This window comes from Pyrgilauda ruficollis, unplaced genomic scaffold (assembly GCF_017590135.1).
Source record: "Pyrgilauda ruficollis isolate IOZ18807 unplaced genomic scaffold, ASM1759013v1 scaffold5, whole genome shotgun sequence".
Classification (NCBI taxonomy): Eukaryota; Metazoa; Chordata; class Aves; order Passeriformes; family Passeridae; genus Pyrgilauda; species Pyrgilauda ruficollis.
Window position 1 is genome coordinate 14,984,658 of NW_024526599.1, and position 24,138 is coordinate 15,008,795.

Genomic DNA, 24,138 nt, shown 5'->3' on the forward strand with positions numbered 1-24,138 from the left:
GGATCTTTTTGAACCATTTGGACCAAGGGTTGGCAGACTTTTTAATGATCTCTTACTAATATTAAAATACAAATATATTGTCCTTTTTTTCTTTAGTATTATGTTGCTTGCGGTTTTATAAAATCAGTGCTGTGTTTGTTCATTTTCCATGTAAAAAATTGTTGACAGATTTTTAAGATTTCTCTTATAGCATTTGGAAACAGTTTACCAGAGACCAGAGATCCACCAACTGATTGTGTGCCATTTGAGCTCTGATCTAGCTCAGTCTTTTTGCAACAGGAGCTGCATTGTACTGAAAACACAGAATGTTTAATGAAGTATGCATTGAAAATTGTTACAAGTGGTTGGGTGGGAGGCTGGAATCAAGATATGAAGAACTGTAACCAAACTGCAGAGACATTGGACATTTTACCTTAAGTTCCCTTTTCCCTGCTTCTGGAATGGTTGGTATACGTGGCTGAAGGGCTTCACAGCACTGAAGTCAAACGTATGTGAGGTTTTCTGAGATGTTCAGATGGTTAGTACTTTTTGAAAGTATTAGATTTAGGTTTCCTGCTACTGAAATTGGTAATGCTCCTGCTGACTTCAGTGGGAGCAGACTTAGGTGAGGAGAGTCTTTAAATATCCTCTCTATAAATCCAAAGGTAAGGGTTTGTTTACAGGAGAAGTGGAGTTTACAGAACAAATTTTTTTTCGGAATAATTTTCTGCAGCTGATGAGGTGAGTAGTGGGTGATTTGGACTAGTGTGTGTATGAAATTACAGAAAGGAGGAAGGGGAAAAGTTAAGAGATTGGGAAGATCTTTTAATGCTGATATTAAATACGATAATTTTCTGGGCTTTGACTGTGTTTTTTCTTTGAAATACATTTATTTCTCATATTTAATTATCACAATACAGAAATGTCCTAAATTTAACCCTAACAATATGCCATGAAAAGTGTTTTTGGTGCTTTGTGCCTGACAGCCAAGATGACAAATCATTAACATTACCGGAATGTTTTAATCCTCTATCTTAAGTCTATCTGTTTTGATTAATTCCTCATAAAGTATTCTAGTCTATAGACATTTTCTGCCTGCAGTTTTTTGTGTCATACTTCTATCAAACAGTAAGGATTGGTTGCTCCTATTTGCATGTGGAAATTCCTGCTCAGTTTGTGCCATTTTTTGACTTTCATGAACCAATTCTTGACTGGATTTGTTGTGGTTTGTTTGGTTTTGGTTTGGCTTTTTTTTTCTTTTCTTACCTTGAGTATTCTTAAGAGTACATCTTCCTATTGTAGGAAGAATATTTGCTAGTAAATATGTAAAATGAAGAGCGGAGTGGTACAAGATAGTAAAAGAAAACATTTCAAAGTCAAGTTTGTACCCAGAGATAGGAGGCTCAGGAACACTTAAAATTGCTCAGAAAACAGGATGGCATTTATGTAATTAAATTAAAACTAATAGCTAAGTTTCTTAACAGTGCTGTCAATTGATGATAACATTTTCCCTCTAAGAACAGTGTACAGTCATGTATATATAAATAACCTATAGCAACATTGCACATAATAGCCTTTTCATAATGTCACTGCATTTGAGCTTTCCAGGGGAATGGCAAAGGTCATATCATTGGTTTCTGGCTGTGGAATTATCCGTGTGCTAGGGTATGGTTATCAGACATTCCTCACATTCCAGGTGTCTAATATTATAGTGCTTACATGCCAGTGCAGGACCAACTGCTGCGTCAAAGGAAAACGCTGGAGAAAATATTCATGGTATCACCCATTTCCATTTCTCTGTGGTCCCCTTTCCCCCCTAACCTTTCAAAATGCCATCTTTGCATTGAACTTGGCTATGTTAAACAGATAAATGAATTACAAATAGTGATTTGGTTGGAGGCTTTGCCCTACAGAAACAAATAGCTGTTATGGTGAGCTGGAAAATATTGGTTCTCCTTTTCACTTTTATGACCTTCAATGATGAAATGATGTGGTAAAATGTGTAACTGAGTTCAGCATGGAGTTTTTTCTTCATTGATGGCAATTGTGACATTGAAAGCCAAAACAGTTTATCATAATCAAAAGGAAAAGGAAACAAAAAGCCAAGCCAGCAGGCAGTTTGACCTGGTCCTGCAACCAGAGGGTGTGGGTCCCTTCCTTCCCAAATGCATTCTTCCCTTTCTGGATCTCGGCTATTCAGTTCATGTGCCTTTTCACAGAAGCACCTGTGAGGGGACAGAGGGAGCTGACATTGAGCTAATGCCACCTCTTTGTAGCTGGGAGGAGGCAGTTATGCTCGGCTTGCTTGCTGGTAGCATATTTTTATGGCAGTCATTAACATGCACACAGCATCTCATGGCGAGCTGGGAGGCAGAGCACTCCCTCTGCACTCACCTCCCCCTGTCTGCTGCCTGCTGGACTGAAAGCTTAACTTGTATGTTCTCTGTTTCCTTCCTTTTGAGTGTGTGTGTGAGAGCAACATCAGGTGCCCATTTTGTGTGGGTTTTTTTCTGAGGAGGAAGCAGGCAAGGTCTTTGGATGACCTGAAGATTTTCATCCTTAGCTTTTCTGTGTTGCATAAAGTCTAGGGAGTTTGGGGATGTGTAGAACTTTTGAACATTGAAAACAAGTCTTTTAAAATAAATAAATAAAAAAGGTATTAATTTTTATTAATATATTGCAAGCACTTAATTTCTGATGTTTTTACATTACACTTGCAAAACTGCTAAATGAAATAGAAAGGTGTTTTTTTGGAAAACGGACCTTAGGGACCTTAAAGATCATCCAGTTCTAACTCCCCTGCCATGGATTGGGACATCTTTCACTAAACCAGATTGCTCAGATCCCTGTTCATCCTGGCCTTGAACACTTCTAGGAATGAGGCATGCACTGTTTCCCAGAGCAACCCGTTCCAATGCCTCACAACCCTCACAGTGAAGAATTTTTTTCCCAATATCTAACCAAAACCTACTTTCTTTCACTTTGAATATGTCCTTTAATTGTCTAGAGCTATAGCATTCATTCTGTAGGGGTTTTGTTGTTCAGTTATTTTTGCTATCAGGTTTTACTTTAGAATACTTGTGCTGCTGTTAAAATAAGTGGACTCAAAAACTTTGCAGTTATATTTTTGTTTCAAAGAACTTGCTCTCTATGTACAATACAATTTTTGTAGTAAAAATTCATAGCTGTATTGACATAACCATAGCTGGTTATGTTCATAATAGATACTGGAAACAAAGAACTTTTGTCAAGATTACTGGGTTTTCCTATGTTGTACAAGTTTAGTGAGTTATGTATAAATACAGTGAATTTAAGACTTTTTGTTGTAGTGTCGTTGCAACAAGGTTTGTTGGTTTGTTTTTATCCTTGCCCTGGCAGTTTAATGTTTAACTAAATCAAGAAGAGCTGGAAAACATTTGAGGAAATGAGTACAGTTTGCTACTGTAGTTAGTGTTTGTCTCCAAACCCCATCATTGGTGAGGTGCCGACTTGTTATTTCTAAGCAGGACTTGCTGAATATGTTGAACAGTTTGTGCTGTGCTGCAGCGTAGGAGACTCTGAGTTGGACTGCAGGAAGGCAGCAACCAGAACTGATGATGGGCTGATATTGCCATTTCACGTGGTAGTGGTAGTGCAGTTGTCTCTCTGGAGGGCTGACTGGAAACTAACTGAGACAATCTTCAGCACACTGCCCTTTTCAGCAAAGCATTTCAAAAAGACCTTGAGTACTCTGCCTAAATTACAGAGAAGAAACCACTTATTCAGTACTCCAAAAAGGTTTTTTAAAATCCCAAACCTTATGAGGACAGAAAAATATTAGATTTTAGTTTCTACTTGATCCTTGAGTGCTTCCTGAATATAATATTGTGTTACCTGGGTTGCTGGCTAGCTAGACAAGAGTCTTTTAATGGAAAGTATATTTTTCAAAGTCTTAGATACTCTCTGAAACATCATTGAATGTGGTATATCTGTGTAAACCCACAGCTCACTTATAAATGGGAGTTATAGTAAATCACTGTCAGTGCTGGAAACCAAGTTTTTGAGCTTATTAAATAGTTGCAAGAGCCTGTTATCTGAGTAGTAAGTACTCAAATAATGTCCCTCCTTCTGGGTTGCTGTGAGGCAGAGAAATAATGTATGTCTCTTAGTATAATTCTCCATCTGCATGTTTGTACATTTTTCTTTACCAAGGAAATTCTGTAAAACAAAAAAATATATTTCTTTAAGGCCTGCTGTCTGTTGTAAGTATTCAAGGACTTAAAAGAATCACAGGATAGAAATTACGAGCTATTAAAACTAGTACTATACCTGTATATTTTTTTAGAAAACTAGAGTAAGTGCTTATTTCAAGTTTCCCTTCTTATACAAATTTGAGTGTTTTACCTCTCTTTGTATTACAAGGAGCAAAATGATCTGAAATCTGGAAAACAAGTGAAAATTCATTACATGTATCCAGGAAAACTTGCTGCTGGAGCTAATAAATCTTTGTCTCCAGAAAGTGTATAACTGCTGTGAGTTCAGTCTCTGCAATTAGTTTTTGAGTATCCAGTGGTGCAGAAAGGTGAAGGTGCGGTACTGTTGACTGTTACATATCCATTCCAGCCAGGAGTGTAGCTGTGAACATTTGACTATAAACCCATACTGTTGTGTGCACGTGTGTGTAATACAAAGCAAACACATTAGTGGTGCACATGCTAGTGTCTACAGGCATACATTTAGTGCTATTAAGAAGTTTGATTTAATGTTATTGAGAATATCTCATCATTAAGGAATGGGTTACATTTAGTTTGAGCTATTAGTGATTCTGTTTTGGCACAGAAAAGGTAACATGCATGTTTGCTGTCTTTTGAGCACGGGCATTTGTTGACATTTAGTTGCACACATCTTGTGAACAAGGTAAACATGCATGACCTTACCATATTTGTTTATTTTGCACCACTGTTTCAAGCTGGGATTGCGACCATGCTGCTCCTTGTTTGATCTGTTCTACTCTGGTATTGATGTCCACTTAGTTACTCTTTCAAAATAATACCTGTACTACAGTGGCAGTAAATCTTAATAGTACCCGTATTAAAAGAGAATGTACCTAAACAATTCCAAGTTTGTACATAACATCTTGGCCTGATGTCTGAATGGGAGGCACTACTTTGTTAAGAACATGGTGAAACATTTAGCAGCAGAAGGCCTGTCTCATGAATGACCTTTTTCAAGAGGGAGATTTTGTGTGGGATTTGCTAGTTCATAACTTACAGAATTGAATGAACAAAGAATATGGCAGAAGGGTGGTTTGTAGGCCAGTTCTGCCCCATTTGACAGGTAAACAGCCTGCTTACCACTTTTTAAAGTTAGGAAAGAGACAGCAATATAATTAATACAAAGTAAATGCATTTTGTTACAGCTTCAGCCACTGTAATTTGTAGAAGACAAAATTGTGTTCCCTATGCAATGTAATTTTCATGCTGTTAGTGACCTCGGCCATAGGGAGCAGCAATGCCTCTCTAACTCTGACCTGCAACGTGGAGCAGCAGCTGGGTCACTTTTGCCATTCTGTGTGCACTCTGCTGCCTGCTACAGAATTCATCCCTCTTAAACTTAGTTACCCTTGCACACGCTAAGGATTCTTGCATTCAGAATCCTGTACTCACTAGGGAAAGAGGGAAATCTTCAGGTATGAAATAGATGTGCTGAATCAGCCTCTCTAGAGAACCTAAAAGATTAATTCAGGTTTGGTAACTGGCTTTTTAAAGTTAATGGGATTAATTGCACCCCTGAGTTTTATATAAGACATTTGTCTTGAATGCCTGAAATGAGTAAAATCTATGTTTGTAAGCATATTTATATGGGATTAGAATGCATATTTGTACAACCTTCAAAGTAATAATGCCTATAGCATTAGAAATTTGGGTAAGAATTGAATTGATTTTGAGATCCAAGCTGAGCACTAAATTCAGGAGGTTTGAAGAAGAATTCAGAACATTTTTGTTCTTCTGTTTGTCCATTCCTTTCATTGATTAAAATTTTACATTTGCTTCTCTCAAGCTATGGATCAAAATAAGAATTAAATACTTTCACTTATCCTTTTGCAAAAAAAAAATTGATGCTGATTTTATGTTACTATTCTGTGTAATTGTGCTAACTGAAAGTGATTGAAGGAAACTTTTTGTAAACTGTTGTATTGGTGGGTATTACTGTGGATAAACCATCTGTACACCCTTCTGTAATGGTGTATGGATTCCAGATTAATGTGCATGCAATTCTTCTATCACTGGATTTCTTCTCTTACATTTTAATAGATTGCCCATTACTGCACATCTGAATAGCAGCTTTTGTTTTGTCTTCCTTGGAGTTTGGAGAAGAGGTATATTTTTCAGAAAAAATTCTGTCAAGAAAAAGTGCTAACAAGTACTGCACTGTAAAAGAATTAACGTGTAATATACATCATTATACATGAGAAATGAATGAAATTTAATCTGTGCAGCATTTCGTATAAGTGTCACACAGGATCTTGTTACTTAACAAAGCACATGGGTTCATTTTGGGTATTTGGAGAAAGTTTTCAAATGCACATTGAAGTTGCTATAGAAGTTGAGCATTGACGCTAGATACAACTGAATTCCAAACTACAAATCTTGACTGTAGGCCAAGTACCACACAGCAAAGGAGATGTTCTTGGAAGTAATTTTGAAAGGCATTAAGATGAACCTGTTAATAATTCTCAGGTATTTGTGTACCTCTTACAAACCTGTGATTTCTTCCTTTCTAACTGAGGAAAAGTAATTTCAGGTTTGAGCGGGGTGGTTATTATTCATGTATATGTCTCCTTCCCACTGCCTCTTGCTGCGATTTTCTAAGATCTGCCTACTGTAACCTTCTTCTTTTTTCTATTGATAATGGAGTACTAATCATAATATGTATAACTTATGTTTCATTTTTACAGTTTATTTAATCCTGAATGGATTTTGGAGAAAAAAGGAGTCAGAGAGGGAATGCAGCAGAATCCAGCATTTCTCTTGCATAGAACAATTTGTTCAAAGTTGTGTGTGTATCTGCGTGTATACATGTATGTGCATACACATTTTTAAGAACACACCTCTTCATATTCTCAGATCATAGAAATGGGAAATATCATGGGCTGTCTGCATCTTGACAGAAAGATAGTTGTACTGCTATATGTAATAAATGTCTCATTTTTGTGTACCCCCATCTTGGAAAGAAGCCTGTCTTCTATGTACTTTTGTGTTCTGGGGAGTTCAAAATGTGATTTACATCAATTAAGAAAGTTGTCCAAATGATCCAGGATTTCTGCACTGACAATCCATCAGTCTGTAGTTATGGTTCCATTTTCCAGTGTCTTCACCCTCATTTTTTTTAGAGCATGGTGCTCATAACACAAGGTTGCAGGTTCCATCCCCATGTGGGCCATTCCCTTAAGAGTTGAATCAGTGATTCTCGTTGAGTCCTTTCCAACTCAGAATATGCTGTGGTTCTGTGATTCATTATTAACTTTAGCTGTGTATACAGACTTATTCTTACAGGTATGGCTGTAGAAGCAAGAACACCTGTTAATGATAGCATGTATATCATTGCAGAATCTTCATTTTAAGAGCTTAGCTAGCTAACTCTGTATTTTGAAAACTTTAAAGAAAAATGTGGATTTGATATGATAATAGAGGCCATCAATTTGTAAACTGTGTTTGTCTTCTAAGACTCCCCAAGCATCTGTAAAGTGATTAACATAATAATGCATTGTTTACTTAATGGAATTGCAGAATGCTTCCTGGTTTTCCTTAAAATAGTCACTTCTCCTTACACACACCTGCCTCTTGTTCACTAAGGCAAAAAAAAAAAAAAAAAAAAAAGCACCCCTAGATGAGAATACTTAAGCTTAATGATATGCATTAAAGAAATCCAAGCCTTTTATTAACTAATTGAACTTCATTGGATACTGAATGTGGAGTTTGAAGTAATCTTTAGAGTGTTGGCATTCTTTTAAGAACATCTAAATATATGGCTACAAACTGAAACTTAAGTTTTATGGACTAAGTATTATGAACTAGCCTTAGAATATCAGTGCCCAAGACAATGCAGCATTTTATCCTCTATTATAGTGCAATAAACCTCATTTTTCTTGGATGATGTTTAATGAATGGAATGGCAGTCCATCTATCATAGGTTATAATATGTCACAGATAATGATCTTCTCACAGACAAGATTCCTTCTGTCCTTGTTCCTAGATATTATTTCCTGTCCAATTACATCTTGTAACTCTCTGCTTTCAACTTTTGTCTTACAAATTTTCCTTTGCTTCATGTTGTGTTAATTTCCTCCATTTGTCATATGTATTTTGAAAGTAAATAGTGGTTATGTTGAGTTCTGAGGGCCATAAGCAATCAGGTATCAATCACCTTGTGCTGATTGCTGTTCAGTAAAATGATGCATCAGGCTCAAAAATTGTGTGCTATTAAAAGACTCTGGAACAAAAAAGGGAGTCATGGAATTGTTGCCCTTTTAAGTAACTGTGATCTTATTATGTGCAGAAATTCTCATGTTTTAAAAATCTCCTCTGGAACAGTTCTGACATAGTTCAGATCCTAAGGATGCAATGTCCAAGCATGATCCAGTGGAGCAGTATTTATAAAACAAATTGTCCTGTACTGCCTGTCTTTTTGGATCTCTGTCTCCCTCTTCTCATTTTGTTTAAGGTCCAGTGTGGGTCACTCAAATACTTTTCCAAAGCGTTTTAGTGTCTCTTTAATTTATGGAGTGTCTGGGATGAAAGAATGGCTGTTATTCAGTTCTATCATATCTGGTTTCAGACAGGTGAGAACACTGGACAGAACATTTGCATGGTCAGAGTCAACTGCAGTCTAACCTAGAGAATGTGCTATTTATAGTAAGAAGTGAATTTGATTAAAAATGAAATTGTTGTAGAGTGCAGATGAAAAGTCAGGGTTGTACTGGGCTTATATCCCTCCTGTAGAGGTGATCTGAAAATCACGTCATGACTGTTGCTAGCTCTGGTGTGTAACTTTAGTGAATGTATTGAATGTTTATTAAAAACCATCTGGCTGTGTTCATATGAGTTTGAGTTCATACCGAGATTTCTGTGTTGCTGTATGGCATTTCAAATATTTTTCCTACTAGAACTACATGAATTGAGTTTTGAGTTAGTGTTATAATGTTGAGGCAAGGATGACACTGAACTTTGTTATTCAGTTTGTTTCATGAACATCTACACTTGTAATCAAATTTGAGACAGGACTTTTTCACAGGTAGGTGTGCCCTTGAAGTTGGCACATCTTGTTCACAAGACTAACCAGACTCACCAAAGCACTGTTGCTTTTATGTGATTGATGCTTCCTCTGAGCATTAGTGGCCTGGGAACTCTTTGACATGGATGCCCTGTGTTCAGCCTGCTGCATGCTGCCTGCCTGGAATTGTGCTTGTGTTTATCCTGGATTTGAAAGGCTTCTCCTGCTTCCCTAAGGGCCATCCCTTTCTCTCTAGCAATTTCAATTTACAACAGAACAGTAATCTTTGAAGTGGTGCTGGTAATTATAAGTAGGCAGCATTTGGGCAGGTGTGCTTGGTATGGCAGCACTAGGCCAGCTGTTGGCCTGTTGAAATGCACAGCTGGATCCTGGCCATGCCAGCACTGCTTCTGTTGCCCAGAGAGGAGGAGCAAGGTGGCAGGTCAGAGCTGGGGTTTCTGGAGAGTCCTTGGAGCAGCCCCGTGCAGAGCTGTGCCAGGGTCTGGATTTATAGACGCAGGTCAGCAGTGTGAGAGGATACAGTACATAGGCTTGGCTTGCTACGGACCTCCTCTGGCCCTGGAAATCACTGGCGAGTTGACAGCCTACTTGTGCTGCTTATAATTGTATTTTTGTATCCTGGTGATCCAAATGGAATTCCATATTGGTAATTCCATCTGTATTTTATAATAGTTTCTGGTGTGTCTAGTGGTTAACATAGCAGTTTTTAAGTGGCAATGAATTAGCAAATTTATGTTATACTTGCAAAGTTGTTCAGAACCTCAAAGTGTTAGTAACCTTCACAGGATTATGATGTAAACGTTGGAGAAATATGAGGAAGTGGATTCATGCTTGTAATTTAAAAAACATAAATTGAAAAAGAATCAATATTCAAAACATTTTGAATCCTGAGAGCCTTATTTTTTGTGATTTCTGCGCCCGTATCTTGGAGGAATACTGTTCAACTTAAAGAATTGGCAGGAGATCCATTGATGATGATGATAATAATAAAGATAATATTGGAGAAATGATTTCTAAATCAAAGTTGTGCTTAAATTTGCTTATACAGCTGCATAAAGAATTAAATATTTTTGTAAAGTACTTTCTATCTGGTGTTTTGTACACAAAATCCAATTCAGTTTGTAAAAGGTAAAATGTACTGTTGTTTTCTTTTTCTTTTGTCACAAAAGTGTCAATAAACCTGATTGTTTTGGTCAGGAGTTAATAAAGAAAAAATCCTGAAACATATGAATTAGCTTTTTATACAAATAGAATTTTAATGGTGAAATGAAAAAACAGTCTTAGGTGATGAAACTTAATCAGCAGTGAGCAAAGGAGTGCTGCTTGTGTGTCCCAGAAATTTCTCTTCATCATTTCACTCTGTGGATTTTTTTTTTTTAAACTCTAGATATCTACTTAATCTTACTGTCACTGTGGCAACAATAAAACCTTAAATCTCGTTCTTTCTATGAAATACATCACTATGTTAGAGATGGCATTTACCTGTGGATTTATCAATAGGAAACTCAATACTAATTTTTTTTTTTTTAATGGACCAAAAGATGATCATGTAAAGCTTTGCTCAGCCTCACTTGGAAAAGAGCCCATGTATTATTTTATCAGTCTAGTTCTTATAACAAATAGGTGCTCTATTATTAAAGTGAAAAACTTTAATAGTCTGTCTTCCTGCAAAAGCAACATGTGAACATCTAAGGCCCATTACATGCTACTTGTAAAATGTCTACTCTGTGCACACTGCTGCTTGTTTTATTCAGTGCAGGGATTGGTAAGTGCTGCTAACTGCATCTTAAGTGGCTGTATTCTCTTTTCTGACTTTCTGTGGTCATTAGAAACAGTGATCTTGAAATCTTGTGCTCTCTTCACTGACTCGAGGTTGAAGCGTCCAGTTTTCCTGGGGACAAATAGGAATACAGACAATTTTTTTTGAAAAGCTGTTGGTTGTTGTTGAGTTTTAGACTGTCAAATGTGAAGGGTGTTGCATTGGATTTCTCACTTGAGTTCCTGTACTGAAAAATGTTTGCAATAATATGTTCTACTTTAAGAGGGAAAAAACCCAACTTTCTCCCTACTATGTTTCTTCAGCTTCTGTCATAATAGAATTAGGAATTAATATGAATAACAGATATATGGAAGAGAGAAAAGTTATATCACTGAATTGTTTCCTTGCTGTAGGTTAACAAAGCCCTTGTCATTTGCGGATTGTGTTGGGGATGAATTGCCGTGGGGATGGGAAGCCGCGTATGATCCTCAGATTGGTGTATACTACATTGACCACATAAACCGTAAGTACTTTTTGGTTTGCCACGTTGGTTATAAAAGACAATTCATCTTGATTAGACTCAGAATTCCTGATTAAAATCAAAATGCTGGGGAGAATTTTCCCTTTGGTGTAACATTATTGGTTTATAAATGCTTACAAGAAAACCTGCTGGTACAAAATGGCGATGTCTGTTTCTACATATATTTCTAATTGTATGGTAATTATGTCTAAACCACGTAAAACTAGCAAAATGTGAAATACAATGCTATTTTGGCCTACTGAAATGAATATATTCCTGAAAGCATTTCTGTTTTTTCTTTATACATTTATTACTCCATATTGATATGTTTTTCTATTTTCCCAGAAATAGTCTTTAACAGCACAATAGCAAAGGTTTTATTTGAGATCAACACCTGAATCTAGGTACGTGCATCTGTGCTAGCAGTACCTATACTTACCTAAAAATTAGCAGTTATCTACAGCCATTTCAGATGCTTGAAGTTAGCAGAGGCAACTGCATCAGGTCAGTAGATGGCATGGACAGTAAGAGACCAGTGGCCTTCTGAATGGCATCTCAAATGTATGGGCAAGTGAATCCACCCTGCCTTGTCTAAGCCACTTTTGCAGTCACAAGATCTCTAGTCAGTACAGTTGGTGTAATGTAAAATGTGATGTAGCTGACTGGTTGGCTGCTTTGCTGATGAGATGATTTAACCTCCTGTGCTTGGGTTGGACTAGAACTCTGATAACTAGAATGGGACATTAGATATTAGCTGTGCTTGTTAAGCACCTGCAGATAGACACCTAATATTGAACTTTCTCCCATGCAATAACTTCATTTGTGCTCTTAATTACAAAGCCTTGCTTTGCAATGAGAGTCCTCTGATCTTACATACAGTGTTAGACACTCATGAACTTTTAAACATACAAGCATCCTTGGCTGAATTCAAAAGGTGAAGAAAGTAAAGGGTTTTCTTCTGAATCTAAATGCAATTATTAGGATAAACTTGTCTCTGACTTCTGCTTTGGCCAAAATTATAGGGCATACACCCATAAATTTTGAGAGCCAAGTTGCGTTTCTGGGTGTTTTGAGAGTGCTTTCAGATCACTGTGCTCTGATTGTGCTCATTTTATTTCATGCATGTTCAAAATTTTTAATCGGTTCTAAAAACCTCTTGTAGTTTTGTTGCCTGTTTTTTTTTAAGAAAAAATTTAACTGCTTTCTTTACTCTTAAATGTTATTTAAGACATTGAAAGTGAATTCCTGAATATCAGGAGCTATTCATGGTTTGAAATTTTGATATACTTAAAGGTAGTTTCCATCCCTTGTTTGTTCAGTAGTGCTCTTGATTCCTCTTATTAATATATGTATTCCTTTGTAGCAACTTCAGCAAAACTTATTTTGTAAAGTGGTGTATTTTAGTTTTGTACACTGTATTTTGCACAGTGATTTGGTGAGAGTACTCTTCAGTTGCTGGGTGGTAAACTGCCTAAGAATCTTACAAGCAGGTGATTTGTTTGATGCACCACATATAGAGATTATGACTTCTATTTCATCTGACCAGGGCACATGCAATGTTTTGATGCTATTGAAATCTCTGGTATGGAGGTCACTTGAAATGAGTGGAGAAAAGCCTTTCTAGAAAACAGGTTTTGTGTCTGCTTAGTGCTTTATTAGTTTTGTAACAAGTCAGATGTGCTGAGTATGCTTTTGGATTTGAACTGTTAAAATTCCCTGTCAGGACAGTGGCTATGTTAGAACAAGGAAGACTCTTTTACTCTTTTGAAAGTGGTTTTGTTAATTCTCTCTGCTACTGGACAAAGAAACCAAATGAGGGAGAAAAACTGTACCTACTGCTAGGAGGAAGAACAAATAGATAGATGCCTCAAAAACAGGTTGGATAAAGTAGAATTTCAGGACTCATAAATAGCAGCTTGAGGGATAGCACCTTGGGAAGAAATCTGCTCCCATGTGTTAGGTAGGGAGGGGTGACTAATGATGCTTCATGTTCACTGCCGTCTGGCTGAATTTATTTCAGCAAAATGTTTGAGGGAAGGTCCACTGAGTCTCTCTTTTTGCATCCCGTAATTAATTATTCTAAACAACTTCTCTCTTGACTGTCCTTTTTCTCATTTGTTTTTCTAGTGTTGTTCCTACTGTGTGCCTCTCTACAAAGCTACATTTGATCCAATTGTGAAGTTTCAGGTTGTTCACAGGACTTGGATCAGTTTTACTGTGATGGCTCCAATTTTGTTATATTTCTCAAGCCAGCCCACTGAGCTATGGAGGAGCAGGTTGTTATTCATGGTTGTTCCCTCCTTTTCTGTAAAAAGTTGACGTTGATGTTAAGGGTGGAGTTTCCATTAATGATCAGATAGGTACTTGCTGCAGTGGATATTGAAAAAACTCCCCAGTAATTTAGAGAATGCAGTTGCACCTTTCAAAGTTCTAAAACTTCTACTGAATTTCTATTAAGTAATTTTTTTCAAAAATTATATAAATCAATAGGCATATTATTTTTTTAAAAATATTTTCCTCATCGGTGCAATTATTTGTCTTGATCTTTTTCCTTCCCTTCTTTCACATAAACCTGAGAAAAGTCTACTCTTCTGCAGAGGGCTAAGAGTTGTTTATGAGCAGTCTGCAAATGTAGAACAATGCCTCACATTCTTCTAGTGTCAATATGTTTAATGATAGTTTAATTTTATTATAATCTCACATTTTCTATATTTAATTCTTTTTTTCGCCCCCAAATACAGTTTGGATTTTTCAATAGCCTTAGAACTTTCTCATGATCCTTTTGGATGATGTAACCCACTTTGAGAAGCACTGACTGAGATCATTACTTTATGAATATATTACCCCAATTAGGAGTTTTAATGTGATGTTTTCAGCTTCAAGGGAGACCAAATTACAGGCCATCTGGCAAGGCAGAACATGCATATGATCTAGGTAGCTAATATTGTAAGAACTTAAATACTTACCCTGTGCTTCAGTAGCACCTTTTGTTAGAGGATGACTGAAAGGATATTATTTGGTGGGCAGGGCCTGAGGAATTTGTTTTCTGCAAGATCCTTATTACTGTGGTTTGGGAGAGCCCAAAGATTTTATGACTTATGCTGTTGACTCCTATAATCATTATTGCATACTTGTTCTCATGTGTTCATCTACTTCAGCTAATTTGCTAACACCTACTGATTTTGCTAAACAAGAGGGTTAGGAAAAGGCCATACTAAAAATAACACAACTATTACTCCACTTTATGTCATATATCTGCAGGTGAAGTTATCACTTTCAATTTTTTTCCAATTCTTCTGTAGGGTTTTCCATATCAAGCATTAAGTGTCTGAGATGTAAACATTTATGTTCTTAGAGCTTGGATTTGCAAACAACTTTAAGCTGATATAATCTTTGAAAGTATTGGTCCTGCTCTATTGCCACCTCTGGCCTTTTGTTCTGTCTCTGCAATGTTTTTGCTTATACTGCCATGAACATTTGCATGGCCAGACAGTGAATCAGATCAGGGAGCTGATTCAAGTTAAAACTAATCTGGTATGGGGAAAAAAAAAAAAAAAAAAAAAAAAAAAGTTGCTATTTGTTCTCCTTTCCACACCTCTATTTATGCAAGCAAGAAGAGGAAGGTGACCTGGGATATGAATGAATAGTCAGGTGGAAGAGATGGAGGATAGATACTTTTGATAGTAGCAGTGGTTAAAGGCATTTTGAAATTACACCCTTGAATTTTCATCTGTTCTGTGCCAGAAAGCAGTTTTGACTCTGAGGCTGTGACTTCCAGGTGCACTTCTCAGGTGGCGGTGGCAGCTGAAGTAGCAGCCATTGCTGTCAGTTCCTGTCCCCAGATTGTGTCCACATGAGGATATGCAGTAAACATGGACAACAGGGAAGTGCTCTGCTTCCTGAGGTATGAGTTATTTTCCATCTCCTCTCCCTTCCCCCAGCTTGCTCAGGTTTTCTGATCTGGATCAATCTATGCTATGTTTAGATGAACAGTTGTGGAGGTAATGGCAGAAAGAAAAGGAAACTGCTGGTTTGATGTGCATGGTCTAAAGGGATCCACTACTGCCACAAGTTCTGCCTTGCCTTCAGCACCCTATCTGTTCCTAAATAACTTACCCCATTTACTTTCAATTCTTATCTTCTCAGATAAGTCTCAGGAATAACAAGGCAAATGGTTGTTTTCTTCATTGCATTGATCTAGTTAACTCATAAAACAAATACTCTGCCATTAGTAATGTTTAGTGGCAAAGGTAGCAGAATGGCAATGAGTGACGGCGTTTAAAAGACAATGATAAGAAGGAGTAGTTTTTCCTAGCCCTGTACTATTTCAGACCATCACATCACTTTCTTTTTGCCAGTTTGTACTTTGTATCCAATATGATGATTCTTCTCCCTGAACTCCACCCAGCACTTTTCTTCGAAATGGAGTTGGACAACTTCTCTGCTTCTGCACCTCCTCCCTACTTAATTTTAACAATCCCTTTTGAAAGCATGAATATATCTTTCCCAGAAACATCCTTCTATCACTGTTTCATCCACAATGAAAAGGAAAATTGTGGTGCTAAAAAAAAAAGGTGAAGAGGAAAGGCTAGCTGTTTACACTGTTTCACACAGTATGATTTAACTATAAGAGTTCTATTTCTTGTTGTAATCTTAAAGGTTTTCATGCTAGTTTATGCTTGTGCAACTGGTTTATCTAACACAGGGACTTTTGTGGACAGACTGCGCCAGCCTGGAAATCTAGTACATCTGCATCTATGAAAGTAGGCCAGATTGATTTTCAGAAAAGGAAGAATCTGAAAATCCCACCATGAGTCTGTAATTACCGATAGCTTGAGGGAGTCAAATGGTGTATCATCACAAATGTGCCCTGTTTGTTCCCATGACCTACCGCCATCTTCTAAGCAAGTGGTAGCATGCAATCAGTTGTGAAGACTCTTTGCTGTCAGCAAATGCACATGGCAGAAACCCAAGTGTGATATGTCTTACCCTGAATCTTTTTTGTAGGTATTTTCTCTGCATTCTGGCTGTAGGAACAGATTAGAGTAATCTGGTGCATGCTGGCCACAGAAGGAGGGCTCAAGTAACAAAGGCTCTGGATACAAAATGGTTTTACGTGCTGGCATTTATGTGAAGATCATACTTGCATCTTTTTCTTATGTCTTTGTTCTGCTAGCCTTAGCAGCAGAACATTACCTGCTTGCTTGATAATGTAGAACAAACTCCTCAGAGTTTCTACTGCATTTCACTCTGAAATATATCAACATATTCTGCCCCATATCTAGAGGAAACTAATAGTAAAAATCTTTGAATTAATCTTTTTCGGAAAACTGCTCATACTTGGAGAGTATAGATGGAAAAAGTTCTAATTTTCTCTCATTGCCCAAATTCAAACACAAAATTATTTAATGGAAAAGTGAAGAAAGTGTTTGGAAGAGAGGGGTCATTTTTGTGTGAATGTTTGATGGCAAGAAACAAACTGTAGAGAGGTCAGTTTTGAACATACTCTAAATAATCTAGTTTTCATCTATGTCTCTCTTTAGAACCCATATTATATGATAGAATGTGATTTTCTTTGGGTATCCAGCATGTGTTAGATCATTTTTAATATGTCATCTTTTTGGCTTGCATGGTCTCACTGAAACTGCTGTCTCTGTAATGTGCAATTCTTTATTTTAATGTACCTATTGAACAAAAATGTCAGTATGAAATGACGCAATATTTATTTGTGAAACCTTCCACAAATTTTTGAGTACAAATTGCTTTTATTGTTGTTGGAGTTTGAATTGCAAGTATTTTAAAAAGCAGGGGGAAAAGAAAGGAATAAGGAAAAAATTCAGAAAGCATTTGCCATGCAAACAATAAAGTACATTTCTTAAGACAGTCTAGTAACACTTGGTTATTCTCCCTGAAACTAGCAAAAGTACTGGAGGATTGAAAGCCAGTTTGTTTATTAGTAATGTGGGATATACCTAATGTTGTTGATAAAATTGCTTTCATCAACCACCACTTAGCCAACTTGTACTATCCTGTGGTAGCTGGTATCCAACAACATTTTTCCTCTTCTGATATTGTATGTCAAAGGGCTGTTCTTGGTTTTGTTGTGCCGTCTTGAGACATTTTTGTGCAAGTTACCATTAAAATCTTGATTCTCCTTTGCTGTGCCCGGCCCTAATTTGGTTTTCCTGCAGCCCTTAACCAAGAGCTTGCCCTCAGCGTGCAGTAGGATGCTTTGAAGGCATCTCCTTCTCAAACCACCATGGAATAGGATGTAATCCTGCCAAAGCAAAGTTATTGAGGACTGTTGAAAAACCAATCTGTATTTAGCTTGTATGCTTTCTTCAGCAGCTGAGTTCAGGAGCAGTTCCAGTGATGAGGGATCCTGAATGTACTCAGCTGTTGGGTTTAGGGGTTTGAGGTCTGCACAACTCCCTTGAAGGTGGGGTTTCTTTGGCTGGAAGGGGTAGTCCTGCAATTAGTTGTGAAAGATAAAGTCAGGTGTAGTGGAGTTATCTTTCCATCACTTACTGTTTCAGGCAGAGAAATTGCCACCTTGACACAGAGTATCGAGCTGAACCATGAATGGAGCAGTAGTTCTGCACCAGTCACAGCTGCCCTTTTCAGGGCTCAGCCGCTGCAGTTCTGTTGCCTCCTGTCTGGCAGTCCAGGTTTCCAGGTTTGGGAATATTCCTATAAGTTATTATATGAGGGAGAAGGTACACAGTATTGATGAGCGGACCCATATTTAAGAATGCAGTGGATTACTAGATCTGTAAGTAGGCTTACTGTTGCCTGAAAAAGATCTTTCCCCAGCTGGGTTGTTCTTCCTGCTTTGTACTGGCTCACTGGACCTTTGATTCCATGTGACAAGTTACCTAACATGCTAGTACATGATGTGTCTCCCTTCGTGTCATCTTCTAGAGACAGGTAGTGCTTGGGTGGGCTTATTACATCAGATTGACTGTGCTGGATTGAGTACCAGACTGCGTAGAGAGAACATGTGAATGTCTAATGGTGGGGACTACCCTGTTCTTCTTCCTACAGATCTTAGGTCTCTGGTCCTCATTTCTTCCAGGTCAGCTAATTTCCCTTGGGATAGCCTCCTTTCTGAGATGGTGATTCTGCAACAGTTACAAACTGAAATAATATGGGCATATGTTTAAACATCTGAGAGTTCTCTCTTCATAGTGAAAAGTATGTCATTGTTTTGTCTCCTCTTGGTGTGTATGTGCCCTCCTCAAGTAGCAATCTAGCATATCTGGCTTGTTTTTTTAGAGGGACCTCTGGAGAGTATTTGTTCTCTAACTGTGTTGCCTGAATGCGAATGTCTCTTACTGAACACAACTTACATGTGAGTTGTTCAAGAGCCAGTCAATGCTATTATTTTGTTTGGCAAGAGGAGATGTTGGAAAACTATTGCTTCCACATATTGTTAATCCTGTAGTAAAATGTCCAATTCTCTTATGTCTAGCAGTGGGACATCAGGGAGCCATTCCCTTCCCAGTGGGATGTTCTAGTGGGATTGTAATTCCATTTATTTTAGGCAAATAAGATCTACTGCTGATAAAGTAATAGTTTCCTTCTGTATAAGTAGACTGTAAAAATTTGGCAGAACTTCTTGCTAGCAGACAGGAACGTAACATGAAAATACCTAATTAAAAAAAAAATTGGCATGCCCGACTCTCACCTGTATCCAATGTATGATATATATCCTATGTATAATTACAAAGACATGCATAACATTGCTGCCCTTGAAGCATGCTCTTGCCAAAAGAACAAACAAAACTTCCAAGACATAAAGTCAGTCATGACATTTTGATTTTGAATTATTGTTCTGGCCAGATTTTTTTTTTCCCTGGGTTTAAGTGCATCAAACTTTGCTGGCAGTGAGCCAGGAAGAGTACATTTCATGAACAGCAGTGATTAAAGCCAGCACAGCTTCCTCTTCTATGTTACAGGGCTGTGATCATTTCAGTGACAGGAACATCCTTGGGTGGTGCGTGCCATCCTGCCATTTGTGTGGTTCCACTGGGTGAGACCACAGAATTTCCCCCAGAGTGGGTAATCACTCAGATCTTTAAAAATAGGAGAAAATAAACTGCTTGTTTATTGGGGTATTTTAATAAATTTCTTAACTATGCACTTGCAGTAATTTGTTTCAAGTTTAATTAATCTGTTTTAAATTAAACTATCTTAATAGAATTGAGTAATTTTGCTTTGCAAGAACCTTTGCTCACGTGATGCTGAATCCAGGTCAAATTAGGAATAAGTAACCGGAGTATTATGCACACTGCCATCCTCTTCATTCTGTTACTATGGATTGTTACTTTTGTATTGTGATTGGACAGAGGAAGTTGATATACACAATTGTTTTTTTAGTCAGGTTGTGGTCTTCATAGAGCCTAATGAAGTCTACTTGTTTAAAGATCCATTTGAAGTAGATTCCTTTAGTTCATGCCTAAGTTTATGCCGAAAATGTTTGAGAGGCCCTGCCAAGCGGAGGTGGTTTGTTCATTTTCCACTGTTGATAATTGTAGTCCAGTATGCATTTTCTAGAACATTTTCAGATGCAGCTCTACAGCTCTGTCTAGTGATCATCACCAATCCTTACTCCTCACCTGAGGAGCAGAAATAACATCTCCCCATCTGCCCAGCTGGCAATCTGCTGCATTATTTGTATCTGCTGCAGACAGGGTTGTAGGGCATCCTGTTGCAGTCACCAGTGGGAACATTTATCTGCCTTAGAAAAGAAATGAGATCTCCCTACTTTATTTTACATTAGCTGTTGAATAATAAGGGAAGGAAAAAGTTTAGATGTTCTTTGTGGTTTAAATCTCACTGGTGAGCATGAAAGGCTTCACAGCTCATTTTCAAATGTTCAGGAAACTTTTCCCTCAGTTATTTGCATGTAACTGTCCCAATAACATTATTGTGTGTACAAGTTTGACCTTAGCAGCAGGTGCTTGAAAAATTCTTGTCCAAGGAAAAAAATCCTTATCTTTTCTGAGGCTTTACTCTGAGAAGTATAAATATTTGTTTTTGAAAGAGCGCTCCTTTAAAAAAAATTATCGGCTCTTGGAAGGTATATGTGCTCAAATGGACATACTTTTCAGTGCTACATTTCAAAATGTAGTGCTACAGAAACAGAAATATCATCCATAGTTCTGTTTTGGGGTTTTTTTTTTCCTCTATGGAGTAAGCCTACTGATGAAAATAGAGATAACTGAAAAGTATGGATAACAAACATATGGTGCTGTTATACAGGCACATGTTTTTAGAAATGTGTATACATACATAGATATAGATATATATATATATATATTTATGAACAACTTGCCAGACAAGAGATATGCTTTTTTGGGTTTTCTAATTTATACTATTTAAGAAGAGTACAGAGTAAAATTCTTCAGAGTCTTCTCTGTTTGGTAAAAGTTGAGTAACAATTCTAGGATAATCATTCCATACTGCTTTGCTTTTTCCATGGTAATGTATTTTCACAACTGAACATTTGTTCCAGAATACATATATGCAGTTAGAATTGACTGACAGTAATTTGACCAGCCAATGTACTTACACATGCAAATATCCAAACGTTGGTATGCTGAAGTTAGTGTGCAGTTTTTTAAACGCAGGGTCACCTTTAACTCATTTATGACTGTCAGTATAAAATTTGCTAGCTCATATAATCACAGTATTGTTTTGTACTTGCAGCTTGGACACACAAAAAGGAAATGTTTGTATTCGTCAGCAATAGAAAATAATGTGCTGTTGATCAGCTTTGTCCTTCTCTTGCAGTCACAAGGACAGGGCATCTGTAGGCCACGTTTTAGAACTCTGCGGGCTACATTTGGTCTTTGGGCTGCATGTTGAGCAATCCTCACTTAAAACCTACAAAGCAATTACCTACAACATGCTCGAAGATGAGACCTTCCAATCTTGTCAGATTATTTGGTGTCTGCTGGTTGCACTCTTAAAACACAATCACATCATTACATTCATCTAAAAAACCACCATAACTGCATTTATCGTATTTGATCATTGACCCATGAGAATTCTACTTCATGCTCTTCAACCTGCTTCACAAAAAAGGACAACTCTGGAAACCAGCACTTCTTATCTTGTGTAAATAACTGTGAATGTGCAGTGTGTTAAAGCACAACAACAATAAGTGGGCACAGATAGGAACATGTGTTGACCATTTGGGAGAGAAAAGGTATTGATTTGCTTCTTTGTGTGCCCAGTATCTTTGTGTTTATAGCAGGTGGCTATAAACACGGATGTATGTGTATGTGTGTCTGTAGCTATAGTTAGATTTTTTTGAGAGAGTGTTCCTGTTGGGGTTATTGGAAAACCAACTGGGTATAAAGCTTTTCTACTTTAATCTTTTATGCACCACACTTGGGTTTATGTGGATTATTCTCTCTATGTATTCGTTGTGCACATCCAAGAAATGCCTTTCCCAAGTAGAAATGTCACATTTGTAAATGGTAGAGGGAGTGTGTTTATGTATTTAATTGTTTTTAAATGCATCAGTAGTTCCATAGAGATTGTCAGTTTAGGATTCCATGGGGTTTGTTTTATGGGATGCTGCTTTTTCTTTGTACGTCTTTCTGTTATTGTGATATTAACAAGAGAAAATGCTTTTGAAAAACTGGTAGTTAGTCACTATTAGAAATTGTTATTAACCAGATCCTGTCTTTATCAGCTTTTGCTGTTACAAAATATGTTTTCTTACATGGAGTTGAAAGAGTCCCTTCTCCCAAGAGTGCACTTCAGCCACAGTTTAGAGCAATCACGTTGGTTCGACTGCAGTTCTTTTTTCTCTCCACACCTTCAGCCACTTGTTCCCATTTTCCCCCCTGCATTGATTCCCACAGAAAAGCAATTCAGGGGACTAAAGTGGCAGAAATCTAACCCAGAGAATAAATTTTGCAGAAATAAATTACCTCCTAATTTTGCAGAAAAATTCTGAAGCGAATACTTTGCACTTAAATTTTTTGGTACTGAATGTTACTTTTTGTCTCTGTAAATCTATGCAGATTTACAGTATGTAACTTAGGAAGAGTGGTGCACATTTGCATTTAGGTTTCAGGCTTTTTATGGCTATGTCTTATGAGAATATTTTTGTACTTAGTAAATCTTTAAAGGAAGAATATTCATCATACAGCTTCAAAAAGTGCTGACATAAGTCAGGAAATATTGATAAGTTTGAACATTTCACCGTATATAATCTTTGTATGTTTGCATTAGAAATAAAATCTTAAAATCTTCAGTTAGATTGATCTTATGTCACATCTCTGTTATGTCTGATCCTCTTGTCTATGTCTCCTATGCAAATCTGTGTTGTGTGTGGCTGCTGACTTAAAATGTTACCTGAAGCCCTTTGTAAATTAAAGGTATGTTCCAGCCTACTCATTTTTGTTACCTGAGGAGTCAGTGAAAAGGAGGCACCTGAAAAAAATGGTTTGGTCCCACATATCTTGGACACCTGTCTTCGAGAGACAGAAGTGCCCTCTGAGGGCAGCCCTGTCTGTCTGTCTGCTGCCCATAAAAGACAGTTGTGTGTTGGATCAGATGTCTAGCAGGCATAGGGATAGACTTAGGTGAGGCGAGCTGGAGAGTTAATGATCTATTAGTTCAGTTACAGGGGGAAAGATAAAATTGTTTTTATAGAGCAAAAGGAGAGAGATAACCACTAAAAGCATGAATAACATATGGCTGTAAAAAATAATGAAGTGGGGAGGAAGGGAGTTGAAAAAATGTAATAGCTAAGATTGCTTTTTGGTTTTGTTCAGAAATGCATTGTTTAAGATGTCGTTGAAAGACTTTGTTGATGCTATTATTTCCAAATACTCTGATGCAAAAGATATTTTCTTTTTGAGTTTTAGGATGTTGCTAATACAAGGTTGACAACGTGAATGATCTGCATAAGCATTTGTCTATTTTTCTCTAATTTCTAATTTTGCAACTGATCTCTTGAATTTTTTTTCTTACACTGTGGTGGCAGAGGAAGTGAAGCATCTGCGTAGTAACCAAAGGCAAACTGTGGTTTAGACTGCTTTAACTGTGAATTACAGGCAAAGAAGCAATTTTAGTTGTCAGTGGGTTTCAGCAGAGGTCTCTTTAAATCGTTTATTTTTCTCCTATAAGAAACAACACAAATAGAAGATCCCAGGAAACAATGGCGGCAAGAACAAGAGAGAATGTTAAAAGATTACCTTACAATAGCCCAGGATGCTCTCACTACCCAGAAGGAACTGTACCAGGTGAAGGAACAGAGACTAGCACTTGCACTGGATGAGTATGTACGGTTGAATGGTGCCTACAAAGAAAAATCAAGCTCTCGTACAAGCTGTAAGTACAGAGTAGAATACAGTGTAACTTCTTTGATCTCTGCCTTGCAGGGGATCCTGTTTCTCTTTAGGATAAGTTTTCAAGGTTTGCTAGGACCGCCTTGTACTCTGGCTTTTTTAGAGTTAGCATCCCTACATTATTTATTTATTTAAGATACAGATATTCTGCTGGAGAGAATCCTCTTCTCTCTGATACAATTGAACTCCATTGAGCCATGATTTACAGCAGTTGGCTCTGAAATGTATTTTGTCAT

The 24,138-nt window shown here is 37.4% G+C and overlaps 1 protein-coding gene across 1 annotated transcript in view; it reads left to right on the forward strand.

Annotated features, from left to right (window-relative positions):
* WWC2 (WW and C2 domain containing 2) overlaps positions 1–24,138 on the forward strand; it is a 95,551-nt gene that overhangs the window by 23,739 nt on the left and 47,674 nt on the right. Inside the window, exons 2-3 of the mRNA XM_041479987.1 lie at positions 11,425–11,534; positions 23,682–23,885. Coding sequence (XP_041335921.1) covers positions 11,425–11,534; positions 23,682–23,885 — 314 coding nt within the window. The remainder of the gene's footprint in view (positions 1–11,424; positions 11,535–23,681; positions 23,886–24,138) is intronic.